The sequence below is a fragment of the Diaphorina citri genome, unplaced genomic scaffold (assembly GCF_000475195.1).
Source record: "Diaphorina citri unplaced genomic scaffold, Diaci psyllid genome assembly version 1.1 scaffold229, whole genome shotgun sequence".
Lineage (NCBI taxonomy): Eukaryota > Metazoa > Arthropoda > Insecta > Hemiptera > Psyllidae > Diaphorina > Diaphorina citri.
In genome coordinates, this window is record NW_007377666.1 from 1 (window position 1) to 13,914 (window position 13,914).

General features: G+C 36.3%; 3 protein-coding genes and 1 long non-coding RNA gene across 4 annotated transcripts in view; all 4 read right to left on the reverse strand.

Moving 5' to 3' along the window:
• Positions 1-249: 249 nt before the first annotated feature.
• LOC103506352 (transcription factor SOX-5-like) lies at positions 250-3,123 on the reverse strand. Its single transcript, XM_026821419.1, has 4 exons — positions 3,079-3,123; positions 1,327-1,443; positions 1,172-1,193; positions 250-738 (listed from the first exon to the last, which is right to left on the reverse strand). The coding sequence occupies exons 1-4, from the start codon at positions 3,121-3,123 to the stop codon at positions 392-394; spliced, it is 531 nt and encodes a 176-aa protein (XP_026677220.1). The 3' UTR covers positions 250-391.
• An 813-nt stretch (positions 3,124-3,936) lies between these two features.
• On the reverse strand, positions 3,937-9,458 carry LOC103506353. Its single transcript, XM_008470736.3, has 3 exons — positions 9,290-9,458; positions 9,065-9,125; positions 3,937-4,241 (listed from the first exon to the last, which is right to left on the reverse strand). The coding sequence occupies exons 1-3, from the start codon at positions 9,305-9,307 to the stop codon at positions 3,973-3,975; spliced, it is 348 nt and encodes a 115-aa protein (XP_008468958.1). The 5' UTR covers positions 9,308-9,458; the 3' UTR covers positions 3,937-3,972.
• On the reverse strand, positions 4,697-5,862 carry LOC113466222. The gene is made up of 3 exons (XR_003390687.1): positions 5,667-5,862; positions 5,235-5,351; positions 4,697-4,713 (listed from the first exon to the last, which is right to left on the reverse strand). It is a non-coding gene; the product is annotated as an uncharacterized LOC113466222 (long non-coding RNA).
• A 1,657-nt stretch (positions 9,459-11,115) lies between the features above and the next one.
• LOC108252025 (gametogenetin-like) overlaps positions 11,116-13,914 on the reverse strand; it is a 3,616-nt gene continuing 817 nt past the window's right edge. Inside the window, exon 3 of the mRNA XM_017442832.2 lies at positions 11,116-11,151. Within this exon, the coding sequence (XP_017298321.1) occupies positions 11,116-11,151 (36 nt within the window). The remainder of the gene's footprint in view (positions 11,152-13,914) is intronic.

Genomic DNA, 13,914 nt, shown 5'->3' on the forward strand with positions numbered 1-13,914 from the left:
TTTTTCCAACCAAAAGGATTTCCTGCACCTATGCCAATCAAAAATGGTCTTTAAAGTTGTATATACTTGGAAGGATTTGGTCTTCCATTGGTCTTTAAAGGTGCATAATGTGCATATACTTGGAAGGATTTGGTCTTCCATAATAACACCCACACGCCCACACCCCAGTTTGGGGGGTAGAAAATCCATCACAAATCGTTCAACTTTTGACGAGTCTCTATTCCCCTTAATCCTCATCATGGGATTTGGTCTTCCATTGGTCTTTAAAGGTGCATAATGTGCATATACATACTTGGAAGGATTTGGTCTTCCATAATAACACCCACACCCCAGTTTGGGGGGTAGAAAATCCATCACAAATCGTTCAACTTTTGACGAGTCTCTATTCCCCTTAATCCTCATCATGGGAGTCCATGGATCCGGGGGACCCGGGGGAAAACGGCATCATATCTGACGGTGAGAGTGACCCATCTCCCGGGAAGGGGAAAGCTGGGCCTCCTGACCCACTTGGTCCTGCTTCCCCGCGACACCATAGCTGACGCATCTCATTACGTCTCTGCCGCATGAGAGTTTTGTACTCCGAGATTCGCATCTTCTTCCCGTCCACGATACATGTACGCTTGGGACGGGGTCGATACCGGTAGTCAGGGTGTTTCTCCATATGAAGTTTGCTCAGGCGGGATTGCTCCTCGTAGTAAGGTTGCTTCTCGGCGTTGGACATGGCTTTCCAGCGGGCACCTGAGGAACACGGAGAGAACGAGGATGTTAGTTATAATAGTTGTTGTTTTCAAATGTCGGAAACTTGGCCATTAGGTCATTCTCCGACGTGCATCCCAATACTTTACATTTACCTACATGATATATACTTTCTTGCGGATCAGTTAGCAATTTTAGTATTGGGGGCCTCAACCCAAACCGTTGGGCTGTATGTTACTTGAATACAGTCATAGCGAACATTCATTATTATAATTTCAGATTATTAACCTTCACCCATCATTGCTTTCAACTGTGTTGAATTCAAACCTCGTTTTATTTGGTAAGCAATCAAAATCAATCAAATATTGTACTCTTTGTGAGAAAGCTTTTTTACAACTTTTGTGGGTGTCAGGTTGCCCACATATTTGGTAAGCATTTTGACCTATCTATTTCACAGAGCTTGCAGCGGACTCACCTAGAATTTTGCTAATGTTGATTCAGAGAAGCTACACTACTATCACGTCACTTGAGCGCACGTCACCTTTAAACGCAGAGTATTTTATTTTTTATATTATTATTATTATTTTTTTTTTTTTTGGGGATAAAAGAAACAGATAGGTAGTGTCTTACCTGGAGTTCTTGTATTTTGTGCTGTTGCTGCAGGAGATGTTCCTGTTGTCTCTTGAATTGCTCCTGATGGAACCGGTGGATCTCCATCTGCTGTTTCTGCTGAGACTCGGATGCCAACTGAAACATACAATGGAGGTTCATATACCTTAGTGGAAGGTTTATTTAAGTTAGTGGAGGTTTACTTAGGTCGATTTTCGAAATAATGGGACAGAAGGGTGGGAAAGCGTAATTGCTTTAGGTAATGAACTAACTGCATTTCAAGGTCCACGAGCGAACTACACATGCAATATGCAATGGCTTAGGATTTAGAATTTTAGCCTGTGCGCTGAAGACGGAAAAGTAGGTAGGTACAATAACGGCTTATGATAGGTTCGTAGCTCTTTGCTTTAGGTAACGAACTAACTGCATTTCAAGATCCACGAGCGAACTACACATGCAACGGCTTAGGATTTAGAATTTTAGCCTGTGCGCTGAAGACGGAAAAGTAGGTAGGTACAATAACGGCTTATGATAGGTTCGTAGCTCTTTCGGAGGTTCATATACCTTAAGTGGAAGGTTTATTTAAGTTAGTGGAGGTTTACTTAGGCCGATCTTCGAAATAATGGGACAGAAGGGTGGGAAAGCGTAATTCCTTTAGGTGAACTAACTGCATTTCAAGATCCAAGAGCGAACTACACATGCAACGGCTTAGGATTTAGAATTTTAGCCTGTGCGCTGAAGACGGAAAAGTAGGTAGGTACAACTGCTGACTGCTGTATGTAGGTCTGTATTAATTAGTTATGGGAGGAGGTAGTTGGATACCGTACAAGGTACCTACCTACCCATTTTAGATAGTAAATATTAGAGATATTTTCCATGTTTCCTGGCTTGTTTCAATTTTCGTATTGAGACCTTTGACCCGATTGACTAAACAAGTTATTGAGAAAGCCCTCGTTATGAAAAAAGAAAGGCACTTGTAGAGGCGGCAATATTGATAATTATCATCAACTTTCCACTTAAAATTGAAACAGACACGATTTTGATAGAGAGGCAAAAACATATACAGTAGGTATTACTTAAGTATTCTATCCATCATTTTACGTGTATTAATTAAAAAAGTTTAAAATTGTATTATAATAAAAGAAGAATAGAATTCAGGGAAAGTCTTAAAGAGGGGGAACAGCTCTGGGGAAAAACACAGACCATTTTGAAAATAAGTATAATAGGGGGAGGAGATGAAATATGGGGCCCCTTGAAAAATTAGGAAATCGAAACCACCTAACTAGGTACTTAGCTTGGATTAGCAGTGACGGTTACAGAAAGGTCAGAAAGTGGTTGCTCCGAACCGTTCCTTGAACCTTGAAGGGGGTGAAATGAATTACACGTGAAGTAATTATGGATTATGGGGGATCTTAACTAAATCCTGTAATAGGTACGTGCCGAATTCTCTTACAAAGTACAAACCAAACAAGTCTCTTGTAAAATTCAACAAGAATATTGCAAAATTCAACATCTAATATTATGATCTCTTTCTGGAATCGTAAAGGGAAAATCTGGAAAATTCGCACAGTCCCTGAGATTTTTAAGGGGGAGGCTTTTTTCTGGAAGAAAAAGTAGCGGGGTAAAGTTTTCTTCTTGAAGAGGTTTTTTTGTTTCTTTTATTCAAGCAGCTCGGAAAGAGAGATTTGATTAGAATTGTCACCAAGAGTCACCCTGGGAGGGGAGGTTCTTCATTGTATTATTTGTTTTGTGTGCCCCCTAACCCCCACTTACTTGTGAGTTCTTGAGATTCTTTTCATTATGATTTCGAGATCCCATGTAGCTCTTTATTAGGTACTTATCAACTGCTGACTGCTGGATAGGTTATGTAGGTCTGTATTAATTAGTTATGGGAGGAGGTAGTTGAATACCTTACAAGGTACCTACCTACCCATTTTAGATAGTAAATATTCGAGATATTTTCCATGTTTCCTGGCTTGTTTCAATTTTCGTATTGAGACCTTTGACCCGATTGGCAAGTTATTGAGAAAGCCTTCGTTATGAAAAAAGAAAGTCACTTGTAGAGGCGGCAATATTGATAATTATCATCAACTTTCCACTTAAAATTGAAACAGACACGATTTTGATAGAGAGGCAAAAACAAACTGAAGGAGATAAATGAAAAATTCAGCTGACAATGTGATACACAAAAGTTATGGATTATTCTATTCATTTTGTGTAAATAATGCTGAATTTTTACTGGCCAAAACAATATTATTGTTTCAAAATGGGAAAATGTGGGTATTGTTTCAACTTACGCTGGTGAAATGCATATTAGATTATTAGCCAAAGTACAAGTAGTCGAAAATACAGGAATTTATCGGTTGAAATAATTTGATTTTATCAATGTGGGGAAAAAAGCACACACAGGTAAGTAGGTAAGAAAACAGGATTTAAAGTAAATTTTGCACTAACTTTTAGACTAGACAATATCACAGATTTACTTTGAAAAAATAAAATAAAATTTCAATAAATTTCCAATTTACTTTTAAAAAGAATAATAAAATCACTAAGAAATCTATGAATTAAATCCTACAGACAAAAGCGCACCACTCTCATCAAATTCCGAGATATCCAGTTTTGGTACCGTTAAAATATGTGTCCCCTTTTGAACTGGGTTACTAATTTTTAGCAGAATTTCTTCCTGTGCTTACCTTTGTCCGGAGTTTCCTCTGGCATTTTGTATGGACTCTCCCCGCCTGCTCCCCACACACTCATGAGTAGATCTTGCTCCTCCGATTTGTCATGGTGAGGCGAATACATATTCTTATCATGGGGCGAATACATGTTCTTATCGTGGGGCGAATACATGTTCTTATCGTGGTGGGGCGAATACATCCCGTGCATGTTGTACTCGGGGGTCTTCTCCTTGCCTGGAGACGACATGGACATTTTACCTGCGGAGGACGAAAGCGAAGAATAGTTGAATACCTACACAAAAGTTATGGATTATTCTATTCATTTTGTGTAAATAATGCTGAATTTTTACTGGCCAAAACAATATTATTGTTTCAAAATGGGAAAATGTGGGTATTGTTTCAACTTACGCTGGTGAAATGCATATTAGATTAAGTATTAGCCAAAGTACAAGTAGTCGAAAATACAGGAATTTATCGGTTGAAATAATTTGATTTTATCAATGTGGGGGAAAAAAGCACACACAGGTAAGTAGGTAAGAAAACAGAATTTAAAGTAAATTTTGCACTAACTTTTAGACTAGACAATATCACAGATTTACTTTGAAAAAAAATAAAATAAAATTTTAATAAATTTCCAATTTACTTTTAAAAAGAATAATAAAATCACTAAGAAATCTATGAATTAAATCCTACAGACAAAAGCGCACCACTCTTGACTTGATATTTGGTTCTGTAACAAGTAGGTGCAATATGAAGTTGAGTAAACAATATTATTTTTTACTTTTTTCGGCTGTAACACCCCGACCTCAGTGGTGCAGTGGTTACCGCGTTGGAGTTTGATGGTTCGAGTCCAAGTCAAGAAATTTATCTAGGTGTAATACTTGAGGAACGATATTTGTGACAAGACTTTAAGTAAGCTTAAAAAATCCTTTTCATCCTCCTATTTTTTTCGGCTGTAGTGATCGCCTACTAAGGTTATTGCGGTTTTCAGCCAATTTTGCCGAAATTTCAACCAGCTCTTGAGCTAGTTGTTCTCACGAGGATATTAAATAGTCTCGTGAGAACAAATTTTGTACCCCGATAAAGCTACAATGAAGGTATAAACACACTATCATCACGTCACGTCACGTGAGCTCATGGGGAGTCAGCTGATGTAGTTCAAAGTTTTCCCTTAAGATTTAGGTTATTTCGTTCAGAGAAGCTACACTACTATCACGTCACAGGGGATAAAAGAAACAGATAGTGTCTTACCTGGAGTTCTTGTATTTTGTGCTGTTGCTGCAGGAGATGTTCCTGTTGTCTCTTGAATTGCTCCTGATGGAACCGGTGGATCTCCATCTGCTGTTTCTGCTGAGACTCGGATGCCAACTGAAACATACAATGGAGGTTCATATACCTTAGTGGAAGGTTTATTTAAGTTAGTGGAGGTTTACTTAGGCCGATCTTCGAAATAATGGGACAGAAGGGTGGGAAAGCGTAATTGCTTTAGGTAATGAACTAACTGCATTTCAAGGTCCACGAGCGAACTACACATGCAATATGCAATGGCTTAGGATTTAGAATTTTAGCCTGTGCGCTGAAGACGGAAAAGTAGGTAGGTACAACTGCTGACTGCTGTATGTAGGTCTGTATTAATTAGTTATGGGAGGAGGTAGTTGAATACCTTACAAGGTACCTACCTACCCATTTTAGATAGTAAATATTCGAGATATTTTCCATGTTTCCTGGCTTGTTTCAATTTTCGTATTGAGACCTTTGACCCGATTGGCAAGTTATTGAGAAAGCCTTCGTTATGAAAAAAGAAAGTCACTTGTAGAGGCGGCAATATTGATAATTATCATCAACTTTCCACTTAAAATTGAAACAGACACGATTTTGATAGAGAGGCAAAAACAAACTGAAGGAGATAAATGAAAAATTCAGCTGACAATGTGATACACAAAAGTTATGGATTATTCTATTCATTTTGTGTAAATAATGCTGAATTTTTACTGGCCAAAACAATATTATTGTTTCAAAATGGGAAAATGTGGGTATTGTTTCAACTTACGCTGGTGAAATGCATATTAGATTATTAGCCAAAGTACAAGTAGTCGAAAATACAGGAATTTATCGGTTGAAATAATTTGATTTTATCAATGTGGGGAAAAAAGCACACACAGGTAAGTAGGTAAGAAAACAGGATTTAAAGTAAATTTTGCACTAACTTTTAGACTAGACAATATCACAGATTTACTTTGAAAAAATAAAATAAAATTTCAATAAATTTCCAATTTACTTTTAAAAAGAATAATAAAATCACTAAGAAATCTATGAATTAAATCCTACAGACAAAAGCGCACCACTCTGAGGGATGTCAAAAGAAAACTGAAGCTCTCAGGAGAAGGTATCCAAACCACTTTGACTAAAAGATTTCAACCATCACAAGACTTTAACTCCAGGATTTTAATAACTTATTACCTTAACAATAGGAAACTAAATATATTTCGCCTTTGTTTTGACTAAAAATCCCCAAAATACCACAAGAAGGAAGAAGAGAGTTCAGTTTGAATCAGAAGGGTGTTTGACCTTTTGGGTCATTGTCATTCAAAAGTAAAATGTAATAATAATAATACAGGAGTTTACATATCTACAGAGTGGAATGGAAAGAGGGTACTCTTGGTAAATTGTAGGTAACGGAACCGATGATTAGGTACGGTGGGAAAATGTCAAGTTTATCAACGTTCACTATATCAGACTATAGCAATAGCAGGAAATAGGTTTTTTTTTCAGTCTAGGGCCCTATTCTACGACTCTGAATGCTGTTCATTATTACTATTAGGAGGACCTGCTTAAAAAGAATAAGCCCAAGTCCTCACGATGCTTGACTGCTGTTCAGGACGAGTCAATTAAACATGGCCGGAGACCAATCACTCGACTGTATGGCAGGTAAAAAAAGATATCTTTTCTTTATTCTCCCATTACCATTCCAGAAAAAGGTACTGAATACCTATCTAAAACCTTTGCTTAGACTGCGGGATAAAAGGACTTTTCAGTCTCATTCGGACAGTAGACAGGGTGTATTCTATTCTATTCTATTCTATTCTACCCTGTATAAAGGGCTCGTGGATAGAGTGTCAAGTCTTGACAATAATAGACAGAACTCTGGTATTTCTCCTGGTTATGTCACAGGAAGGTATGCACACATAATCATCACCTAAATCAGTATGGATATAGAACATGGTGCTTGGTATTTAGGTAGAAATAACAATAACCTGTTAAGTATCAAGTATGGGTCATACCTACCTATATATAGCACAATGTCAACAAATGAATTAAAATGCCTTCAAACCTCCATAGGTGATTATAATACCTCGTTAGGCTATAGATAAATTAACACACAAGCTATACTATGTACGTATCGCACCTAAATATCAACTCTATTCAATCATGATTAATTTCAAGTCAATAGACATTAAGGGTATTTCCTGCCCATTTCCGTTAAGGTAGAAATGAAAACGGTGTTGGTGTTACGTAATTGTAAGCTGGAACAGTAAGTTACATCCATTTTGAATGTCAGATATTTTCCGCCTACAAATCGACTTTAGGTGGATTTTTTCTTAGGAGGTCCCAGGAGAAAGAAGGTGAATTTTTCTCCCCATTTAACGTGTCTCGATTTTTTACCGTGGACCTAACGAGAATTTGAAGATGATTGAAACGAACATAGCTTACAAAACTACCTACTTCCTTCCCGATTTCTTTCTTTTTTTTTTTTTGACGGGTAGGTTTCATGTTTCAGACACAAATCGTCTCCCCAAAGCAAACCACTTTTTTTACCCCCAAAAAGAACAACGTGTTAATTGACATCTCACTTACAAGTCAACACTTATTATTAACCAGCATCATCATGTTGTGATCTTTTTAATGAGCTGTAAAGATTCAACGAGAAGATTTCAGCCAGGACAACTGATCCGTCTATTTATACAATTTTTCAAGAGTTTTTTTTTTTTACTTTGCTTGTTTTTTATCCAACTTATGGAGCAAAAACTATAAAATAGGTACAAGAGATTTGAGATGGGAGATTTTTTTACTTTGCTTGTTTTTTATCCAACTTATGGAGCAAAAACTATAAAATAGGTACAAGAGATTTGAGATGGGAGATATTAGGTACAGTTGTTTTTATTGTTTCAAAATGCTTATTTTAGGAAACTAAGGATAGGTTTTAATTTCAAAATTGACACAGTCAGACCTTGCATTCAGATAATAGCGTAAGTGTCGTGGGCGTAAAAGTTGACATCTAAGTTGATCTGAGTCAACAGAAAAAGCAAAAATTCTGAGCAATAAATACAGAAAAATAGGATTTTTCCTATCGTATCAATAATAGCGTAGGTGTCGTGGGCGTAAAAGTTGACATCTGAGTTGATCTGAGTCAACAGAAAAAGCAAAAATTCTGAGCAATAAATACAGAAAAATAGGATTTTTCCTATCGTATCAAGTCATTTGTTGAAATATAAACTTAGGGGGTCTGTATATAGTCACTAGTCAGACAGTTTTTTGCATGACATACAAAGGGCTTTTATTTAAGACTAAAATAATACAAAATACCTATTTAATTACCTATTCTTAAACATAGGTGTGTGATTTTTAGTATTTAGGGAGGTAGGTATTATTTAAGTCCCAATTATTTTAGAACAAATTTCATGCACCAATGTAGTTCCAAGATGAATATTTTTAGACAGCGAAACAAGGAATCCTATTTTTTCTTCTATTCTTATAAAAAGCGTAATAATGAACTTTTTCCGAATAGTTGAGTACATTTTGCTTGTAGGATTTTTTAAAATGAATTTATTTAAAAAGTGAATCAGTTTAAATGCAGTGACTGCAATGTCCCCTTTTACTTGGAAGAATGGGATTAGTTACAAATGGGTAACAAAGTTGTGACTTTGCCGAGAAAAAAGAAGATCAATGTAGAAAACCCATTTTTAGCTGTTGTGGTTTTCCAAAATATTCCTCTTCTAGCCTGTCCTATTGAATGGATCCTGTCCTATTCAACTCACTGATACTTTTCTATCAGAAGATCCTCTTAAAAGTCAGTAACTCACCATGTTGCTGATGATTGGAGTGAGGGAGCCCCGCGTAGGGCAAGAAGGGGCGGTGCATAAACTGGGGACCGGGGTGCATTAATATTCCTCTTCTAGCCTGTCCTATTCAACTCATTGATACTTTTCTATCAGAAGATCCTCTTAAAAGTCAGTACCTAACTCACCATGTTGCTGATGATTGGAGTGAGGGAGCCCCGCGTAGGGCAAGAAGGGGCGGTGCATAAACTGGGGACCGGGGTGCATTTTGGGCGCCGTTGCTGCCAGAGGGGGGCTCAGTTCTGAATGGGGTGGCGATGCTGCCGTCGACCCTCCACCCTTAGGTTTGCTGAGGTTGAGAGGGGCGTCTGGATCAGAGGGAGGGGGTTGAGGGGGAGAACGGGAGGGAGGGGCAGAGGGGGGAGGAGAGTGGGTGGATGATTTTTAGTATTTAGGGAGGTAGGTAGGTATTATTTAAGTCCCAATTATTTTAGAACAAATTTCATGCACCAATGTAGTTCCAAGATGAATATTTTTAGACAGCGAAACAAGGAATCCTATTTTTTCTTCTATTCTTATAAAAAGCGTAATAATAAACTTTTTCCACGTCTGTGGCTTCAGTGATTTAAATAAATCACCTCTATACCTACCGCCTATTTTGCTGCAGGTACCGGCCCCCTCATTATTCACATAGAACATTATTGATATTAATATTAATGTGGAATGATGCTACAAGCTACTTTGTTGTTTGTAGGTGAGAGTATCTATTTAGTAGGTCTATATTATACTCAGATATCTACACAGATAAGGCGACAAGCTGGGTGATCTTCTTACTTACCTACCTATATCGTCAATCATATAAAAATAAAATAAAATAAAATAGATCAGGAGTACGTACCTAAAGTATCTCCCTCAGGAGGTGAAAGAAACAATCAAGGTAGGAAAAAGTTGGACAAGCAAAGTATTTCATTAGTCACATTAGTGGATGTGCCAAAATCACCACTTAAATCAGGGAGATTTGTTTTTGGTGGATGTGTCAGAAGTTCTAAATTTTTTTATGCATCTTTTCTAATACATGAAATGAAACTAATACCTAACAAACCACTACCTATTATTGAAGGAAATTAAACAATTAGTAAGGAAAGTTCATACAGGAACCATAAGCCTTCATACATAAGCGAAGAAAAAGTTTCCTCCTCTTCATACCTATAAGTATGATGTTTTATTTCCAACTCTGCTTGACAATGTCACGGTAGGAAATGACTTTTTAAACAAAATTAAAAAGTTGTACAATTAAATAATAAAATTACTTGTGTAACTAACTTGTTATACAATTAGTATAACCAAGGAGGTACCTCCTACCTACCTACCTATGCTTTCCTAACAATGTTTTTTTTTTCCATATTGTCAACAACTTACTCCATTCTTGTTTTTAAAATACCTACCTAACTGTATACAGTAGATGTGTTTTTATTTTTTCCATTTTTAATCCCTAGCTTAATACCTATAGGTAGTTATTTTCATAATAATAAGTAGCTTAATAATAACTGCCTACATAGGTCCTAAGATCTAGAATATCTAGATAATAACTCGATAATCAACTCTGTGTCGATCATTAATTTTAATGTGTACCACTACTATATTGCACGGCTCATATTTCCCGTCATCTTTTTACATGACGAAGGTGTGTTCCTGATACACAAAAGTTATGGATTATTCTATTCATTTTGTGTAAATAATGCTGAATTTTTACTGGCCAAAACAATATTATTGTTTCAAAATGGGAAAATGTGGGTATTGTTTCAACTTACGCTGGTGAAATGCATATTAGATTAAGTATTAGCCAAAGTACAAGTAGTCGAAAATACAGGAATTTATCGGTTGAAATAATTTGATTTTATCAATGTGGGGAAAAAAGCACACACAGGTAAGTAGGTAAGAAAACAGGATTTAAAGTAAATTTTGCACTAACTTTTAGACTAGACAATATCACAGATTTACTTTGAAAAAATAAAATAAAATTTCAATAAATTTCCAATTTACTTTTAAAAAGAATAATAAAATCACTAAGAAATCTATGAATTAAATCCTACAGACAAAAGCGCACCACTCTGAGGGATGTCAAAAGAAAACTGAAGCTCTCAGGAGAAGGTATCCAAACCACTTTGACTAAAAGATTTCAACCATCACAAGACTTTAACTCCAGGATTTTAATAACTTATTACCTTAAGAATAGGAAACTAAATATATTTCGCCTTTGTTTTGACTAAAAATCCCCAAAATACCACAAGAAGGAAGAAGAGAGTTCAGTTTGAATCAGGTATCCAAACCACTTTGACTAAAAGATTTCAACCATCACAAGACTTTAACTCCAGGATTTTAATAACTTATTACCTTAACAATAGGAAACTAAATATATTTCGCCTTTGTTTTGACTAAAAATCCCCAAAATACCACAAGAAGGAAGAAGAGAGTTCAGTTTGAATCAGAAGGGTGTTTGACCTTTTGGGTCATTGTCATTCAAAAGTAAAATATAATAATAATACAGGAGTTTACATAACTACAGAGTGGAATGGAAAGAGGGTACTCTTGGTAAATTGTAGGTAACGGAACCGATGATTAGGTACGGTGGGAAAATGTCAAGTTTATCAACGTTCACTATATCAGACTATAGCAATAGCAGGAAATAGGTTTTTTTTTCAGTCTAGGGCCCTATTCTACGACTCTGAATGCTGTTCATTATTACTATTAGGAGGACCTGCTTAAAAAGAATAAGCCCAAGTCCTCACGATGCTTGACTGCTGTTCAGGACGAGTCAATTAAACATGGCCGGAGACCAATCACTCGACTGTATGGCAGGTAAAAAAAGATATCTTTTATTTTTTTTTTCAGTCTAGGGCCCTATTCTACGACTCTGAATGCTGCTTATTATTACTATTAGGAGGACCTGCTTAAAAAGAATAAGCACATGTCCTCACACTATGCTTGACTGCTGTTCAGGACGAGTCAATTAAACATGGCCGGAGACCAATCACTCGACTGTATGGCAGGTAAAAAAAGATATCTTTTATTTATTCTGCTATTACCTAGGTACCATTAGAGAGAGAAAAAAAAATAGCTAAGACCCTTTACTCAGACTGGAAGGGTATTTTCAGTCTCATTCTGGCAGTATAAGCAGGGTAATATTATATTCTATTCTTCGGATTCTACCCTGTATAAAGGGCTCGTGGATAGAGTGTCAAGTCTTGACAATAATAGACAGAACTCTGTTATTTCTCCTGGTTATGTCACAGGAAGGTATGCACACATAATCATCACCTAAATCAGTATGGATATAGAACAAGGTGCTTGGTATTTACATTTTTCCTTCCCATTCTTTCTCTTCCCCAACCTGCTTGGGTACTTACTAATATCATTATTTTTCTGTTCCCATTTTATTTTTTCACTCTTTTCGTTGTTCATTTGTCTGTTTTTCTCTTATTACTTGCGAGTATTACAGTCAAAATAAACAGACCATAGGTAGAGGAGGTATTCCAGATTTACAAGGAGCTTTTAAGAGTTTTTATTTTTAGCAATTACCTATCATAACAGGCACCTTCCTCCTACACGTATTCTTTGGACTTTTTTTTAAACACATCTCCATAGAAGCTATATTTTTTTATGCTAAAAAAAGAAAAAACAAAAATCACGAAATGAGCAGGATACAATTCAGGGAGAAAGAATGAGAGAGGGAGTGAGAGATTATACGACGATGAGAAAGGTACAGAAGAAGAAGAAAAAGAGGAGGAAGAAGAAGAAGAAGAAGAAGAAGAAGAAGAAGAAGAAGAAGAGGAGGAGGAGGAAGAAGAAAGGGAAAAATATGAAATAATATTCAACAACAAAGAAAAAAGAGAACAGCACAGAATACAGAGAGGAGAGAGGGAGAAAAGAGGACTTGATACAGAGATTGAGAAAGAGGGAGAGAGAAAGGGGAAGAAAGGAGAAGATACTTTGTATGTAACAATAATTATTAAATTAATACAAGAACAAAGACAGGGATTATTTTTTTCATGACAAGATCTTGTTCGCCATCTTGTTTTTTCTTTTCAACAATATTTTCGTCTGAACTCTTTTTTGTTTTTGTTTTCTTACTCTCCTCCCTCCCCTACACAAAATATTCTTCTGGTTCGTTTGTTCTCTTCCTTTATCTTTGTGTCCTCATCCTTTAGTCGCTCTTTTTGTTTGCTATCTCCATTCTTTTTTATGAATCTAAATTTCTTACAGGGTAGAAATATGTACTACCTACAAGGGAATGGCGAATTTGGTGAACATCAGCATAAGCTTCTGAAGAAACTTCTTAGATCTTAGATGGCCCAGGGAATTATTTACGTGCCTACCTCTAACAAAATATTACCTCTTGAAGATGTAGTCTGATTTGGTTATATAGGTAGAATGTGTTTCTATCTTACAAAGAACATTTCATGGAGACGTGTGATTCTTCATTCCAATCAGGAGTTTTTCTGAGGAATCTGAGGTAACTAACCAAATTTCAGAGACACGTTTTGAAAGCTACCTATAGTATCAGAGCTTTACCTATTTCTTTTTTGGTGGAAAAGTGTTCGACAGTCATTCCAACATTGATGGAAGTGTTTATTCGAACAATATTACTTTTAGCTACCCATAATAGGTACACACATCCAACTCAACTCAAACTTACAAGACCCCGCCCTGTATTTGAGAATTTCAGAGAATACCAAAGCTCCCCTCCCTTCCTCCTGTCTTATCAAACACAAAATAACCTTCACTCTGTTACTGTTGTTATAAAATTTTACCTTTGTATGAAAAATTTCCCTTTACAAAAAAAAAAAAAAAAAAAAAAGGAAAATTTTTTTTTG

Coding starts and splice junctions, on each gene's coding strand:
- LOC103506352 (XM_026821419.1), bottom strand. CDS start 3,123: ATGGGATCTCGAAATCATAATGAAAAGAATCTCAAGAACTCACAA. Junction 1,444..3,078: donor AGAATCTCAAGAACTCACAA/GTAAGTGGGGGT, acceptor TGTATGTTTCAG/TTGGCATCCGAGTCTCAGCA. Junction 739..1,171: donor CAACATTAGCAAAATTCTAG/GTGAGTCCGCTG, acceptor CGTGTTCCTCAG/GTGCCCGCTGGAAAGCCATG.
- LOC103506353 (XM_008470736.3), bottom strand. Junction 4,242..9,064: donor CTCCAATCATCAGCAACATG/GTGAGTTACTGA, acceptor CGTCCTCCGCAG/GTAAAATGTCCATGTCGTCT.